Source organism: Vulpes lagopus, chromosome 22, assembly GCF_018345385.1.
Source record: "Vulpes lagopus strain Blue_001 chromosome 22, ASM1834538v1, whole genome shotgun sequence".
In the NCBI taxonomy this organism is placed as follows: Eukaryota; Metazoa; Chordata; class Mammalia; order Carnivora; family Canidae; genus Vulpes; species Vulpes lagopus.
In genome coordinates this window covers 10,876,037-10,893,364 of record NC_054845.1, presented here as the reverse complement: position 1 = coordinate 10,893,364, position 17,328 = coordinate 10,876,037, and the positions used below count along the sequence as shown (strand labels likewise).

The window sequence follows — 17,328 nt, the reverse complement described above, 5'->3', positions numbered from 1 at the left end:
TGAATCAATCCAACTTCTACTTTGTCTATTCCTCTGTCTGAATTGGTCAGTGCTGCCATTAAAAAGGAAATCCCATGATCATGCAGAAAATTTAATGGTTTTCATTTTCACCAAGAGTCCTTAACACACTGCTAGACATTCTTTCTTAGTTTGCCTGGTTAGATCTCTGTCCCATCTCCACTAGCTATTTTTAAATGGTTTTACTCTCCCCAACCCCTGTCCTCAATCTTCTTTTCCCCTTTGTTTCTAAGATAGGATTAGGTCCCCTTATTATGAGTTCTCCTATTATTTCTAGTTAACATGGCCATAGCTCTGGTCACTTTGCTTCTTACTACCTATTTAACACCATATATCGGGATCCCTGGGTGGCGCAGCGGTTTGGCGCCTGCCTGCCTTTGGCCCAGGGCGCGATCCTGGAGACCCAGGATCGAGTCCCACGTCGGGCTCCCGGTGCATGGAGCCTGCTTCTCCCTCTGCCTGTGTCTCTGCCTCTCTCTTTGTGTGACTATCATAAATAAAAAAACAAACAAACAAAAAACAAACAAACAAAAAACCCACCATATATCTTACTGGACTTGGAGCTTATTGACAATAAAAAACACAACTTATTCATTATTGAAACCTCAGAACTTAATATAATACCAAGCATTCAATCATTCTTGAATGAATAAATGAATAAAAGAATATAAATGTTAATTGAATGAGTACAGCATATAGAAATTTCGTATAGGTTATATCAAGGACCAATCAATTAATTAATGCCAGTAAAAGCCATAGAGAATGAAAAGTACAAAATGCAAGTGGTTTCTAACATCCACAGCACACACAGAATTATAGCGAGTTAAAGAGTTTATTATTATTTCTATTCCCGTGACTGGGAAATGGAACTTGGTCCCATTTATAACAGGATCTGATAGAACAGGTAACTAATTTAGACCTAACAAAGGTAGTTTGTTTGCTGATTCTGATGGGGAACTATAAGTACAACACAAATTTTATCTCAGACCACAATAGTCTGCCATGAAGGATGTATTTATTTTACGATGGCTTAGCTTCACTTCTTTCCTTTAAATGCAATTCTTTTTTAATTGGTTTGTACTTCTGAAGACACCTTTGCATGATGGCAATGGCTGACAAGTTTAGGCTGCCTGGAAATGGCTACACATTGCTCTATATCTTGAGGGGAACCTTTTTCCCCCCATGATTTTATTTACTTATTTTGAGAGAAAGAGAAGACTGCAAACAGTGGAGGGGGCAGAGGCAGAGGGAGAGAATCTCAAGCAGACTCCCTGCTGCGCACAGAGCCTGACCAGAGCCTGACGAGGGACTTGATCCCCACAACTGTGAGATCAAGACCTGAGAAATACCCAGGTGCCCCAGGGAGAAACTTTAAAAAAAAAATTTCTCTGGAATATCAATAATATGCATCTTCTTATTTAGTATCATGGGACTTTGCTTTGTGATGACGATGTGTTTCAAAATTCTGCTGTGGGCAAGCCAGACAGGAGTCCTGACCCTCGAAGTACTCACCCTGACATTGTGAGGATGAAGCCCTCCTGGGTGCTGACACATGTACTGGGCCAGGTCTGTATGCTACAGAAAATGATGGAAAGAATGACATTAGTGGAACTTCAACACTGTCCTAAAGTGGACCACAGATGTTAGAGGTATTACAAACTTCAGAATTTTTGAAAATAAGGTACAAAAGGTACATAACCGGGGTTCCTGAGATCTCACTACTCCTGAGGTCAAACACTGTGCATTCTTCTAAATGGCTGTTCTAAGAAGGAAGCTTGTTTCTCATCACAAAAAGATGCTTATTTTAAATGACTGCCACTAAACACAGTGATACAGGCATATTTCACCCTCCTTGAGGGCGAGTCAAGTATAGATGCATTAGGATTTCATCCTGCTAATATCTGAATGTTTTTTTCATTTCAAAAATATGAAAATGAGTTATTACTTAGTAAACTTGTATACAATTTTTAAAAGCCTTATGATTTACGACTTTATTGTCAATGAAAAAATGGGGTCTGCTCAGATGGTGATTAAAAATAGATAAAAAAATAACTACAAAAGTTTTATTTAGGAGGCAAACTCAACGTGCTTATTTATTATTGCCTGTAAGGGGGACAAAAGACAGCAAATACAGTGTGTAAAGAAGCAGGACTAAAGAAGGAGTGTAAGAACAATAGGCTCTAGTAATCATAATAATGAAAATTTCCATGACACTTTCCACATTGTAATGAAAGTTTTATCATGCCATAAAATATTAACAGATTCATTATACAAGCACCAGGCTTTTCCCTCATGCTTTAGAAAATGCTGGGGCAACTCACCATGTATTCAAAAACGAATGTCAGTGTCTCTTTGGTGTGGATTATGTCATGCAGGAGCACGATATTGGCATGTTTCAAACCCTTCAAGAGAGAAGCTAGAAATATTAAACAAAATGTTAATTCAATCATTGATAATGATTGTACTGCTTTAAGGATATCAAGCAGTATTTATTTTTTAAACATTTCAGATCATTCTGGTTTTTTATTGCTGGGGAAAAACTCTGGTGAAATAATATTTAAAATTACAAAGAAGGGATTCCTGGGTGGCTCAGCGGTTTGGCACCCGCCTTCGGCCCAGGGCGTGATATTGGGGTCCCGGGATCGAGTTCCGCATCAGGCTCCCTACACAGAGCCTGCTTCTCCCTCTGCCTGTGTCTCTGCCTCTCTCTCTCTCTCTCTCTCTCTGTGTGTCTTTTAAGAATAAAGAAATAAAATCTTTAAAATAAATAAATAAAAAATAAATAAATAAATAAATAAATAAATAAATAAATAAATAAATACAATTACAAAGGACCTTCATTATTTGTCAAATGGCGAGTCATTGCATTTACATAACTTATTTTTCTTACTGGCTAGAGCAGTTGCAAAAAAAAAATATGTTTCCATTTATCTAATCAATTTCATCAAAGCACTCAGAGCACTTTGCAAGTGCTTCCCTCTGGGAATCTTATCTCTGCTTCAGAGTTACAGAAGAGGAGGCCTGGAGAGATAAAGGCCATTGCAGGAGCAGGAAATGGAGTGGTCTGCCTTCTAGAGTTGGACTTTGCAACACGTGACCATTCTCTAAAATTCAAAGTGTCACAGAGGGTCAGCAGGGCCCACGGATGCGATTAGTGGAAGGCAGGGATAAGAGTACGGGATGAAGAATTGTTGAAACATGATAGAGAGTGGAGAGGATTTCTTAAAGGAAGAATGCAAACCTCTGTGGAAAGGAGAAAATGCAAACTTGAAAAGAGGACAGAACCAAACTTGGGGAGCCCAGGGGAGTATGAGTGGTGAGGTGTGAGGACTGTCTTTTGTATCTTTAATAACAGATTATTATTAGGTCACTAAAGGCAGCCTTAAAAAGGAGAAGTCACCACAAAAGGCCACTAAGTGGCTGGGAAGGAATCTGAAAGGGTATCTTTGGGGGCTTCAGGTATACAAAGACCTCCTTGCTTCACATGGGTGGAGCCAGAAAAGGCATAATAAGGAGATGATGAGCCTCAGCTCAGGACAGCCCTGCATGAATAAATAGTGTCCTTAAGACTCACGGGAAAGGAAAAGTTAAGCATGAACACTCAAATCAATGCCCTGCAGGGTGTGCTTGCATGTCCTGAATCTCTTACACCAACTCTTTCTCAGAATTCCGTAAGATTAAAACCAAGCTCAAATCCTACCCTCAAATTTTGGAACAAATTACTTCTTTCAGGAATCTGCCCCTGTTGTAATGATCCTCTGTTGTTTTGCCTTCCTGATCACCATTTTCCTTTCTAGTGGGATTTTCCTCTGGGAAACCAACCCTCTACTCACTCAGTCCCTGCTATTCTGGTGGGGCAGACCCCACCCACCCTTACTCAAGGCAGAATGTGTCACCCAGGCCTGGCCAGTCAGAGCACAGCATTCTCTAGCTCCAGCAACCCGTGAGGAGACAGGCACAAAATTCTATCTCACTGGTGCCATCCAGAAAGAAGTACTTTCCTTTCCAGGGTGAAAAGAAGGTTGAGCTTGTAGGGTTTTACCCCGGGCTGCTCTGGCCAGATTATCAACACCTGGTGAGAGCATGTCTGGGACTAAAATTAAGGTGCATGAAAACAGTGTTGGGGATGGAGAGGCATGGAATCCTGGTGACATCATCTACGCCCTGCTAGCCCATAGTTATCGGAACTATCAGCCAGCGAATTTCCTTCTTTACTTAACATCAATTTGAGCCGGGAACCTCTAATCATCAAGAGCCCTATTAGACCTGCTAACTCCACTTTGCTCTAATAACTAATACTCTCACTTGACTTTTTGCCCCCTAAATCCTTATAAGCTAAATTTATTATTTCACTTTTATAAATATGTTGCTTTGTCAATGTAGTAAACAGTTTCACAGGCATCTGTTTAATGTCCCTGGCCCCAGACTGAAGGCTACATGGGAACAGAGGGAGTGACTTTCCCTCTCTTTTGGATGCCGCCGCACCACCTAGTATAACACTCAGCCAGGAGCAAGCACTTAATTTGTCAAATATATTTATTGAATGTCTTAACAGAGAACTGATTGTGGAGCCAGAGGCCCTAATGTGAATCCTTGCCCTGTTACTTTCTATCCGCCAAGCTCAGGAGAGTATCTCAACCCCAGTCTCAATTCACTCCTTCTGAAAGAGATAATGTCTTTTCTTTTCTTTTTTTTTTAATTTTTTTTTAAAAAATGTTATTTATTTATTCATGAGAGACACAGAGAGAGAGGCAGAGACCTAGGTAGAGGGAGAAGTAGGCTCCCCATGAGGAGCCTAATGTGGGACTCCATCCCAGGACCCCGGGATCAGGACCTGAGCCAAAGGCAGAGCCTAACCACTGAGCCACCCAGGTGCCCTGAGATAATGCCTTTTCTGACTTGACTTCACAGGGTTAATATGAGGATGGAATCAGATGTTATTCGTGGAACCCTTGAAAAATGTAAAGCATCACACGGTTGCAAACTAGAATTAATACCCTAGCCATCAGCTTCTTGCCCCTCCCTTTTACCTTGAGCTCCACTAAAACCCACCCCCAGATTAATATCTTTAAATTTTGTCTATGTTATATTCCTGCTAGAGTTTTCTGTACCTTCGATATTTATAACAATATTCAATATTTATAACAATCTGACCATCAGTTGAGAATGCTGTATTTTGTTTATTTTTAAAAGATTTTATTTATTTGTTCATGAGAGAGGCAGAGACATAGGCAGAGGGAGAAGCAGGCTCCCTGTGGGAGCCCGATGTGGGACTAGATCCTAGGATCCCAAGACCACCACCTGAGCCAAAGACAGACCCTCAACCACTGAGCCACCCAGGTCCCCCTATATTTTTATGAATTATGTTCATTTTCTCTCTCTGTACACAGACACACACACACACACACACACACACTCATGCATGCATTTCAAAGCATGTACCAAAACTAGATTTTAAAGGACATAGTAAAGCAGCAATTGCTAAGAATATTGTTAAGATATTTTCATTTTATTTTAATACAATTCTGTTCTTACTTAAATTTGACATTACTAAAACTCATGATGTTTATTTTTCTTTTAAAAGATTTATTTATTTTAAAGATTTTATTTATTTGACACAGAGAGAGAGAGAGAGAAAGAATAAGCAGGGGGAGCAGCAGGCAGAGGAAGAGGGAGAAGCAGACTCCTTGCTGAGCAGGGAGCCTGAGATGAGGCTTAATCCCAGGAACCTGGGATCACGACCTGAGCCCGAGGCAGATGCTTAACTGACTGAGCCACCCAAGTGTCCCTATTTATTTATTTATTTTAATTTTATTATTTTATTATTATTTTTAAAGATTTTATTTATTCATTCATAGAGACAGAGAGAGGCAGAGACACAGGCAGAGGGAGAAGCAGGCATCATACAGAGAGCCTGACGTGGGAATCGATCCATGGTCTCCAGGATCACACCCTGGGCTGCAGGCGGCGCTAAACTGCTGCGCCACGGGGGGCTGCCCCCTATTTATTTATTTTAGAGAGAGAGTGAGTGGGGGTGGTGGTGGTGGTGGTGGTAGGGTTGTGGGGGCGGGCAGGAGGGGCAGAAGGAGAGAATCTTAAGCAGACTCCCTGCTGAGTGCATAACCCAAAGTGGGGTTCAATCTCACCACCCTGAGGTCATGACCTGAGTCAAAACCAAGAGTCAGACCCTTAATTGTTGAGCCACCCAGGGGACCCTTGTGACGCTTACTTTTAAAATCATGGTAGCATGTTTTCTTAATCATGATGGCTTCCTACTATCATTTGCTAAAAAGCTCAAGGAACAATATCTACTTAGGATGAGGCTCACTGCTAACAACAGTGGGTATAAAATATTTTATATAGTTTTCTTGATAATTTCTATCTTATAGGAGTAGGAAAAGTGTCCGATTTACCATTTCTCTATTGTTCACTTATAGTGTTAGTTTTATCTTCAATTCAACAATTTCTTTACAGAAATCCCTTCAAACTCCTCTCAATTCTTTTTCTCACACCCTTGTCCAATTCAGCACATCTCTTTGGCAATACATTCGAAACATGTCCAGAATCCCTCCATTCTTGCCATCTCTCTGCTACCATCCCGGGCCAAGCCATCATCCTATCTTCTCTGAATTAGCGCAAATACCTTCTAGCTAGTCTCTGCCTGCCTTCTCCCTCCTTCCCTGCAGTCTGTGGCGCAGGGTGATCCTCCTCAGATGGAAGTCTCTCTTGGTTCCAAACTCCTCAGTGGTCTCTCATCTCACTCAGAGTAAGACCCAAAGTATTCACAATGGCCTGTCAAGTCCTCATTACCTCCCTGCCTTCATCAACTCATTCTCCTATCCTTGTTCGATTGGCTCTAGCACACTGGCCTCTTAGCTGTTCTCTGAATACTTCCAAATACATTTCTTCCCTGAGTCTTACATTTGTCCTTCTCTCTGACTAGAACCCTCATCGCACTCCCTGCATGTTTCCTCCTTTCAAGTCTCTGCTCAAACCACACCCATAAAGTCTGAGCTTCCATGGCCCTTCTCAGTGAGATAGCAGCCCCCAACCCCTGACCTAAACTAATGATCCTCTGGCCCTGTGCCCTGCTTTTGTTCTTCTCTATAGCACTTACCACTTGTTCCCCCTAACATATTATATATATTATTTGTTCATTTTCTATCTCCACCCTTAAAAACATAAACTACTGAAAGCAGGTATTTCCGTCTTTTTTTGCTTATTGCTATATCTTTAGTGTATAAAACAATGTTTGGTATATCATAAGCATTCAATAAATATTCACTATTGAATTAGTGTCACTTATCACCCAATATCATTTCTGTACACCTATAATTGGCAGGCATAGTGTGTTTCTGTGAAAGAGGCTTTCTTTTTGTTGTCTTCCTCATCACATAAATGTTGTTATTGCCATGTCTACTACTGCTTTTTTTGACACCCCAGAACTACAGAAATACTTTTAAGGAAACTTTGACTTTTGGTAAGTAATAATTAGGCAATTTACATGAAAAAGTAGATGATGTTTAAAACATTTATCATGTGGTATTGGTATATTGTTGAGTTCATCTACCAAAGGGATTTAAAATGCTTTCAGCCTCAGATGTATGGGTCTCAAACCCAAGATGAAAAGGTCTTTCTTCTCATTTCAAGCCCACCCATAAACTTCACAGTAGGATATGGTGTGTTATGCAGACTAACAAACTGAAGGATACAAAAGCTGACTGAGAAGGGGAAAGATCCTAAAATCAGAGCATTCTGATTCCCATAAAATTATTGTTTTTATAATTCACATATTCTAAGTATACCTATTTTTGTTTTCCTTCAAAGAAAAGACACACAGATAAATTGGGGGGTCTTTAAAGCTCCAGACAAGTGGAATCACAATGGAATTTCTTTGAGTGCTTCCAAAATACTTTGGTGATCATGGTGATGATAATGATGATAGCTCATCAAGCATTTATCACATGCCAGGCATCGTTGTAGGAATTCTGCATATATTAACTTGGTATGAGAACACTCAGAAAGTCAAAGAGAAAATCTGAAGAATAAAGCATAAGCCCAAAGATCAGCTCACCACTGAACGTTATTCAGCTCATTTTAAAAATTTAAAAAGTATTTCTTTCTTTAAGTGTCCAAAGTAGTATGACCCACTAGTTGAACATTAAATGGCATTTAATTTGATTCTCATGTATGTAAGATATTTAATAATTTTAAGAATTATTTTCATTTTGCAATGATGTGAGAATATTTTGTTTCTTGGCTTTGTTAAGTTTCATTGGGATTTATGGCTTAGTGAAGTTTTAGGAAAATTGATGCTTTCCAAAGGCAATGGGTCGTGATGTTTTGATGTTACTCTTCAGTGTACTGCTTTAGTTTATGTATATGTGCTGCCGAAGCAAGCACTGCTTTAGTTTATGTAGAAGGTGACAATGACAAGGAAGAACAAGGCTGGCTCTCAAAGTCCTAGGGATAGCTACACATAGTGAATGGCTGGTTGTGAGCTTTGGAAGGCATGGATTGTCCCTATCTCCAGCAGCTAGCACAGGCCTGGCATGTGGTGCTCAATAAGTGCTTGTGAATTAATGAAGACCAAACTGTTGTAATTGAGTTTATGTAGGAGTTAATAATGGAGTCAATTTCCATCCCCAACCTCCACTGGATGTTGAATTAAAAAGACATTCCTTCTGGCCTGGGCATCACAAGTCAAGTAAGTGAGTCGAGTTATTCATTCTAAGAAAAGAAATCTAGATAATGTTAAGATAAATGTTAGATAAGTAGTTATCTGAAAAGAAATCTAGATAAATTTAAATAAATGTTAAGACAAATGTTAGATAACTACTTACCTGATTTCTTTGCAATTGTAATCTGATCACATATCATCATCCTGACATCATTTTGTTTTATAAAAATGTAACTATGCATATGAAACTGTGTATGTCTGTGATGTGATTTGATTGCATTCAATGGAGGACTTCTTGTCAACCAGGACTCCTGCAGTCTATTTGCAGTAACAGGCAAGTCAGCGGTTCTTATCAGTATTTTCTACCTCATTGTATGACCTTGGGGAGTTTCCTTAGTCTATTTTTGGCTCAGTTTTCTCATATATGGACTGGGAATAATTACTTTGTAATGTTTTCTATTAGAGAATCATCTTAAAAGATCCTCAACTAAAACTGTTTCTAATTTAAACACTACAGTTACTGGTGCTATAAAGTACATGATAGAATCAGAATTGACAAATATACAGTCTTATTTTCTCTAAAATATTTCTTCTGCATTTTACCTAATATTTATACAAAATGTATCATAAAAACCAGATTTTATTTTTACTTTGCTAAAGGAGAAAAGCTTGAGTTATGGATTTCTAAATTTATCATAATAAAGTAGGATTAGAATAGAATGGATTTTAATATCTAACTATTCTGGTTACTAGTTCTGAGGCCCTCAGACAAGTTACTTAACCTCTCTGAGGCTCAGATTCCTTCACCTGCACAACAAAGATAACATGCTGTATCTCCTAGAGTTGATGTAAAGTGTTTTAAAAAAAGATAATGGGGGAAAAGGGGAGAAAAGATTACTCATGTGCCTCGTCGCATAAAAGTTTATATTATTGCTTCCTAGAAAATGCTGCTAATGGGCTGAAAGTCTTTGGTTTGAACCAAAAGTTTCTATTTTTTAATTTTTATTTTTTTAAAGATTTTATTTATTGATTGGTTGATTGATTGATTGATTTATGAGACACAGAGAGAGAGAGAGAGAGAGAGAGAGAGAGAGAAAGGCAGAGACACAGGCAGAGGGAGAAGCAGGCTCCATGCAGGGAACCCAACATGGGACTTGATCCCGGGTCTCCAGGATCATGCCCTGGGCGGAAGGCGGCACTAAACTGCTGAGCCACCCGGGCTGCATAGTTTCTATTTTTTGAAAGATATTTAAAATAATGCACATTATTAAGATGAGGTAATGATACACCGTTTCATAAAACTAGGGAATGTGTTCTTATATAAAAGCTTAAAATATTCACCTGTTCAAATGAAAGTATTTTCTCCTGGTTGTAAATATAAACAGTTAAAATATAAATCTAGAGCCACTTGTGGAAGATTTTTTTCAAGTTGTTATGAAGGCAGCTAACCTCTTTAATTAGCAAAGGAATGAGGCTAGGGAACATTGTATTATGTGCCCACTATGTATCTAGCAGCCATCTGAATGCCTAGCCATAGTAGGTGCTCAATAAATATTTGTAGAATATACAAATATACACTCGTAAGGAGTGTATAAATTTTTGAATTACAGATACTTGGTTTGAATCATGATTGTACATTGGAGTAATAATAATATCTATCTCTAAAGGTTGTTAAAAGGATTGAAAGAGGCAACACATGAAAAGTACCTGGCATGGGTATTAAGATATGTTTCCCTTAGTGTTGTTCATACTTTTGCTAAATTCATAATATTACATGTTAAGATCGAATAGCATTCCAAATGACCAGATTAATGAACCACCACATGTATTCTACTTATACAGAGAGAGGCCATACATGTAGTAAAATCCTACTCAGTAAATCTTTGGCTGATATCCCATCAGAACAGCCAAACTGTTCAGGAAAAGTAATTCCTGCTTCAAGGCTTTTTAAAAAAAAAATCTGCATTACTTGTTCAGTTTTTCTGCATGTGGCTTTCGGTTGCCTTTTTAGCTAGTGACCCTGGATTTTAACTAATGAACTCCAGCTGTTCTTATTTTGCCTTCCATCCCTTCTCATTTAACCTCCTGTCTCCCTGGTCTCACATCCTTAAAGTTCTTACAGGAAAAATGGGACAGTGCCAAAGTTTTCAAATGAGGCCTCATCTCTTCTTCAGGGGAGAGGCCTTCTCTAACAAGGGCTCCCAGCTTTTTCAATGTTGGAAAAAGAAACATTCATTGTTGGAAAATGGATGCCTAACAACCTCCAATGTGTCAAAAATCCTCTTGTGGTTTTTAATATTATACAAGCAAAGCGTTCAGTAAGGTAAGTCCATAAAACAAACCCAGAAAGTCCACAGTTGAATACTAAATGTAATTGCAAACACCTGTGATGGAGAGGCAATTCCTCAGTAAATATGCAATAAAAGAAACATCTACCACACGGAACAATACAGACCCAGCTTTTCTGAACCATGCTGAGAACCATCTGTGAGCAAAACTGGCAAAATTTTTCATTGTTAAGTCAAATGTCAACCTGAAAAACTTGGCTGTGGGCAAAATCTGAAGCAAAGGCAGGCCTGAAGTAATAGGCAAACTCAATGCACAAAGGCAATGCCATGAAAATGCAGTGAAGCTGGGCCAGAGACTCTCCCATTATATTGGTGACCTGGGGATTTCTATTATGTTCAGAAATACTATTCAACCTATCCACACATCTCTTTCTAAATCTGATCATACTTTCATGGGGACCACTAATAAGTACATTAGTAAATGCAGCTTCCATTATATTAAACACTTAAAACCATGCTTTCCTCCAGAATGCACCTGATCCTACCAAGATGAATACCCGTCTAACCTGACAGCCATTTGGCCCCTCTACTCAAATTCAAAATGACATATTTCCCAGGGGCTCTGAAAGACTTTTGTAAATGGTATCAAATTCAGTTTTAAACTCATTTTCTAAATTGCTTTTTTCCATGCCTCTTTGCATAACCGATCCTTCCTAGCTCAGTTCAAAATTTGACTCCATTAGCCACACTGAGATGCACTGTTTCTCACCTTAATTTACATCTTTCTTTTCTTTCTTCTTTCTTTCTTTCTTTCTCTTTCTTTCTTTCTTTCTCTTTTTTTTTTTTTTTTTTTTTTTTTTTACCTCCATTATAACCTTTGTAACTTGAATCATCTGCTCTGTTAAAACTGAAAATGATACAGAGCCAAGATCAGGGCTTTTCCTTCTCATCCTTCACAAGGCCCAGCAATATACTGTGCATATAGTATGTGTCCCTTAAAAAGGGAAGCTAAAGTAGTTAAAAGGGGGAGAAAATAGAAGAGTCATTTCTGTTTTGTTTTGTGTGTTTGTTTGTTTTTTTTTTTTTTGCTAAAATGGACAGCAATCCTATCATCATTATTTTAAATGGCTCATGTGAAAGGTTAATGAATTGTATTTTTAATGACTTATTTTCATTATATTGTCTTCTTGATATTTGTGTTTTGTTTTTTTTTAAACATGGGGCCTGAACTAACAAACCTGAGATTAAGACCAGAGCCTAAATCTAGAGTCAGATGCTGAGCCACCCAGGTGCTCCCTTCTTGATTTTTATATTATAAATTATTAATTATCTTTATAGTGAACAAGACATCACTAAAGGAAAGGAACAAGAATGGAATGATAATAGCCAATATTTGTTGAACTCTGAAAATGTGGTAAGTGCTTTATATGCATATTTTCATAACAACTCAAAAAAAAGAGGTACCATTATTCTCTTTCTGCAATAAATTCAGTCCTCTTTCTGGGGTCTAAAATAGATAATCTACCCATGGACACACCATAGTAATTGGTAGATTTAGGGTTCAAACTCAAGTCCATTGGACACCAGATTCCTTACCCACTTGCTATACTGCCCCAGGATACAGAGAACACACAGGCACAACACTAAAAAATTCATGCCTTGGGCACCTGGGTGGCTCAGTTGTTTAAGCATTTGTCCTTCAGCTTAGGTTGTGATCCCAGGATCCTGGGATCAAGCCCGCATCAGGCTCTCTGCTCAGGGGGGAGTCTGCTTCTCCCTCTGCCTTTAGCCCCTGCTTGTGCTCTCTCTCTCTTTCTCAAATAAATAAATAAAAATCTTTAAAAATTAAAAAAAAATCATGCTTTCCCAAAGAGTTTTTCAAATGCTATCTAAACAATTTATGATTTTCAGGTAAATTACCTACTGGGAATTTTTGTGGTTATATCATTTTTTCTCTTTTATATGGATTTGTCTGGGGTTATATAGATATAGCCTTAGCACTTTTTAGCATGGGACCAAACAGAGGGTATTTAGGGAATACTCATTGAGTTCATAGTCTTGGGCAACTAATATAATAGTTCTGAATCTTAATTTCCTCAGGAATAAATAATAAAGTGATAGTATATATATATATACTCTGAAAACTATTATGAAGAATACAGTTGCAGTTATACTATTACTTCTAGAGATATCAAAAGCTAGATGCTGAATGGATGAATAGACTCAATGGAATTGTTTTTTAATCACCAAATCAAGGACTTATACAACGGATCTCTTGGTTCTCACTTACCTTCCCGAATAGCCGTAAATGGGACTCCTTCCTCTGCATTCATGCTGATGACTTTTAGAGCTACTAGTTGTCCATTTATCCTAGAAGAGTCGGGGTGGGGTGTGGGGGAAGGTCATACATTTGTTGAGATATTCATGCAGCAGTTTATACTAAGGATAGTTTAACAAAAGTAGCTTTTCCTTCCAAATATATTCCAGCATATGAATCCACAATTTTCTCAAAATACACAGTTTAAAAAGCCATATGTATCTATACCAAAAAAATTTTTTTCTTTTTACCAAAGTGATACAGGCTCATTACAGAAACTTTGGAGAATACAGAAAAGTACAGAATCCTGCCCCCACCAAATCCATCCTCATAATATTCGATGTCTTTCATTCTTTTCATTTCCCTTTGTGTGCTTTAAGCCATCCTTATTTTCCATCTGCATTATTGTAGTGACCTCCTAACAGTTTCTTTGCTTGTATGTCTACTAGACCCCTACTGTCTACTCTCAACAGACTAGCCCAGGGCACCCTTTTTAAAGGAAAGTCAGAACAAATCACTTCTCTGCTCAAAACCCACCATTATCTTCACATTTCACTCTGAATAAAAACCAATTTTTTACAACCATCTCTTAGGTGCCCCCTGATATGCCCAGCCCCACCACTACCTCTCTCTCTTAATCTCCTCCTGCTGTCCCCTTATTCATTGTTTTGTTCACTGATATAAAGTGAAGTTCTGGAGAACTGAGATGTTAATGCAAGTATAAATATATTATTTTTAATACAGTGGGATTTATATCATGTTAGCAGTAACCTGCTTTTCCTCCATCCAATTTTTCTTTTATCCATTCTTCTACTATGTGATATTTAATAATAATATGATATTTCACCATATAAATATACAAGTGTGTTTTTATTTATTTTTTATTTTTTAAAAATATTTTATTCATTCATGAGAGACACAGAGAGAGTCAGAGAGGCAGAGACACAGGCAGAGGGAGAAGCAGACTCCATGCAGGGAGCCCGACATGGGACTTGATCCCGGGTCTCCAGGATCAGGCCCTGGGCTGAAGGCAGCGCTAAACCGCTGAGCCACCCGGGCTGCCCTACAGTGTGTTTTTAAATGCTTTTAAGTGGTTTGTTTTGATCATTATAAAAATACAGTCACAGTCGTGTTTGTAGATCAATAGCCCCTATTCTTAGGGTAGAGTTGGAATTGCTAAGTCAGAGTAAGCTGTGCCCAAGTTTTTATTATTTTGAACACATGTTCCCAAATTATGCCACAGAGTGATCACACCACTAACTGAGAGTGGCCATTCCAGCACTTTCTTGACATCACTGGGCAGGCTTTTTGTTTTCTTTTTTAGAACAGTTTTAGATTTACAGAAAAATTGAGAACGTGGTACAGAGAGTTCTCACATACCCCCCTCATCCAGTTTCTTCTACTATTACTATATTGGTATGATACATTTGTTATAATTAATGAACCAGTATGGATACATTATTATTAACTAGAGCTTAGAGTTTATTAAGAATTCTTTAGCCTTTGCAGTAAAATTGTATTGTTTATTGTGGGTTGCATTGTACACTGGTAAAATTTGGGGGCAGTGCCACATGACGATACACAGGAAAAGCCATGAAAGTACCAGACCCAGGAATTTTTTCCCAATAAGCTTATTTGATAATGATTTTTAAAAATCCGAATGCATGTAAGATATTATCTACTATGTTATAATAGAACAAAATAGAAATAGCTGAAATTAGAACATTAGAAGAAAATGTGCGGTACATCAGTACAATAGGATACTTTGAATTCATGACACAGCTTAAGTTAAGAGACATGTAGAAAGTGGAAAACATTCATAATAAAATGAACAATATAATACAAAATAGCAAGCATACCATGTTTGTGACTTTAAATAATTTGTGTGCAAGTAGAAGATGAAATGTGCATGTGTAATTGCTGTGCTAGAGTGATGGATTATAGATGATTGTTAAGTTTTAAAAATTTATTTGCTGTTATAAATTCCTTTTTTTTCTTTTCTACAGCATTTATAAGTTTGTTATGGTTTTCCCATTTGATTTCAAACTGCTTTCTTTTTATCTCTTTTAAAATAAATATCACAAAAAAATAAATATCACAGTAGATATGTATGAGTTTATTAAACCAGTTAATTTATCTATCTTAGTCTTTTTTGAAATTGAGATATAATTGGCATACAGGAGGGTGCCTGGGTGGCTCAGTCAGTTTAGCATCTGCCTTTGGCTCAGGTCATGATCCCAGGGTCCTGGGATGGAGCCCCATGTCAGGCTCCCTGCTCTGAGGGGAGTCTGCTTCTCCCTCTCCCTCTGCCTCTTTCCCCTGTTCTTTCTCATTCTCACTTTCTCAAATAAATAAATTCCAAAAAAAAAGAATAATTGACATATAGCATTTGTAGGTTAAAGGTATTCAATGTGTTGCTTTGATACATTTATATGTTACAGTAGGATTATCAGGATTTCTTTAGTTTTGACCTAATGTCCTTTCTCTGTTTCAGGATCCCATCGAGGACACCGCATTATACACAGTTGTCATGTCTCTTTAGCCTCTGTTGGCTGTGACAGTTTTCAGACTTTCCTTGTTTTTGATGACCTTTACAGTTTTGAGGAGTAGTGGTAAAGAATTTTGTAGGATACCTCTCTGTTGGAATGTTTCTGATGTTTTTCTTTTTCTTTTCTTCTCTTTTCTTTCTTTCTTTCTTTTTTCTTTTTCTTTTTCTTTTTTTTTTTGATGTTTTTCTTTTGATTAGACTGAGGTCATGGTTTTTGAGAGGGTAAAGAATCATTTTCATCACATTATGTTAAGGGTACATACTATCCTCAGAATGTATGACTTTTGACCTTAATCACCAGCTGAGGTAGTGTCTGTCAGTTTTCTTCACTGTAGTTATTCTTCTTCCACTCTCTTCCCATTGTACTTTCGGAAGAATGTCACTATGAGTAGCCCACACTTCAGGTGTGGGGGTTGATGCTCCACCTCTTACAGGGTGGGTTATTTACATAAATTATTTAAATTATTCTGCACAGGAAATTTGTCTCTTCTCTCTCATGTATTAATTTACTGAGCCATTCATTTATATTAGCATAGATTCATAGATATTTATTTTACACTTTGGGTTAAAAACCAAAGTTTTCCAGTTTTGTCCTTTGGGAGTCCTTTCAATTGGCTCCCGCATCCCTCTGACATACCCCCATAAATATGGGGTTTGTTTCTTGGGCTCATACATCTATCTTCATTTTTTTCCTATTTAATTTGCCTAAAAAAGGATTATCACATTTTAATTTTGATTTCTTCAACTAATTGTGGACCCAAATTTTCTCAAGTTTATTGGTCTTTTCCATTCTTTTGTGATTTGCCTATTTGCCTAGCTTATTATTGAAATATTTTGCATATGCTTTTGACCAATTTATTTGGTCTACTTTAATATGTCTTGAAAATTTTGAACTTTAAAATTTTTATGAAGTTCCATATTTTCCAAAATGTTTCACAAAGAGCAGTATACTTCTGTGAAATTCTCCCCACCCACCAAAACAATTTTTTGGTCAAATATGTTTAGAAAATGCTTTATACTTTAACATTTTTTTTAAATAATTCTTAAACAGTCATGTTATACATTAACATTTTAAAGATGCTGAGAGCCCTTATAATAAAGAATCACATTTTAAAATTTTGTTTTAGTGTTCCCTGCAACAGTTTGACAATGGCAAGTGTTTCAATGAAACATCTACTAAGGCCTCTCAGAACTAGGACTCCCTAGAACATTCATGAGTAGAAGAGACACCATGGATACTTCTAATCTTCTTTTAAAGGTTCTGACTTCAACTTCAGTATTATGTATAGACAGATCTTTCCAGCCCAAAGGTTACACAGAATTCCTTTACTTACTCTTCTAATTCTTACCTTTTCTTTTTCATTTAGCTCTTTAATCTACTAGGAATTCATATTATGTATTTACTTTTTCCAAGTTGCTAATGATTATCCCAGCTTTGTTTATTAAACTATCTTCTTTCTCTGATGATCTGAATGAT

The 17,328-nt window shown here is 37.5% G+C and overlaps 1 protein-coding gene across 3 annotated transcripts in view; it reads right to left on the bottom strand.

Annotated features, from left to right (window-relative positions):
- The window catches only part of CDK15 (cyclin dependent kinase 15), an 86,626-nt gene that overhangs the window by 65,245 nt on the left and 4,053 nt on the right, over nt 1-17,328 (bottom strand). For all 3 annotated transcript variants that reach the window (XM_041737487.1, XM_041737488.1, XM_041737490.1), the window contains exons 4-6: nt 13,277-13,356; nt 2,340-2,434; nt 1,531-1,593 (exon numbers count right to left, since the gene is read on the bottom strand). In XM_041737487.1, the coding sequence (XP_041593421.1) occupies nt 1,531-1,593; nt 2,340-2,434; nt 13,277-13,356 (238 nt within the window). The remainder of the gene's footprint in view (nt 1-1,530; nt 1,594-2,339; nt 2,435-13,276; nt 13,357-17,328) is intronic.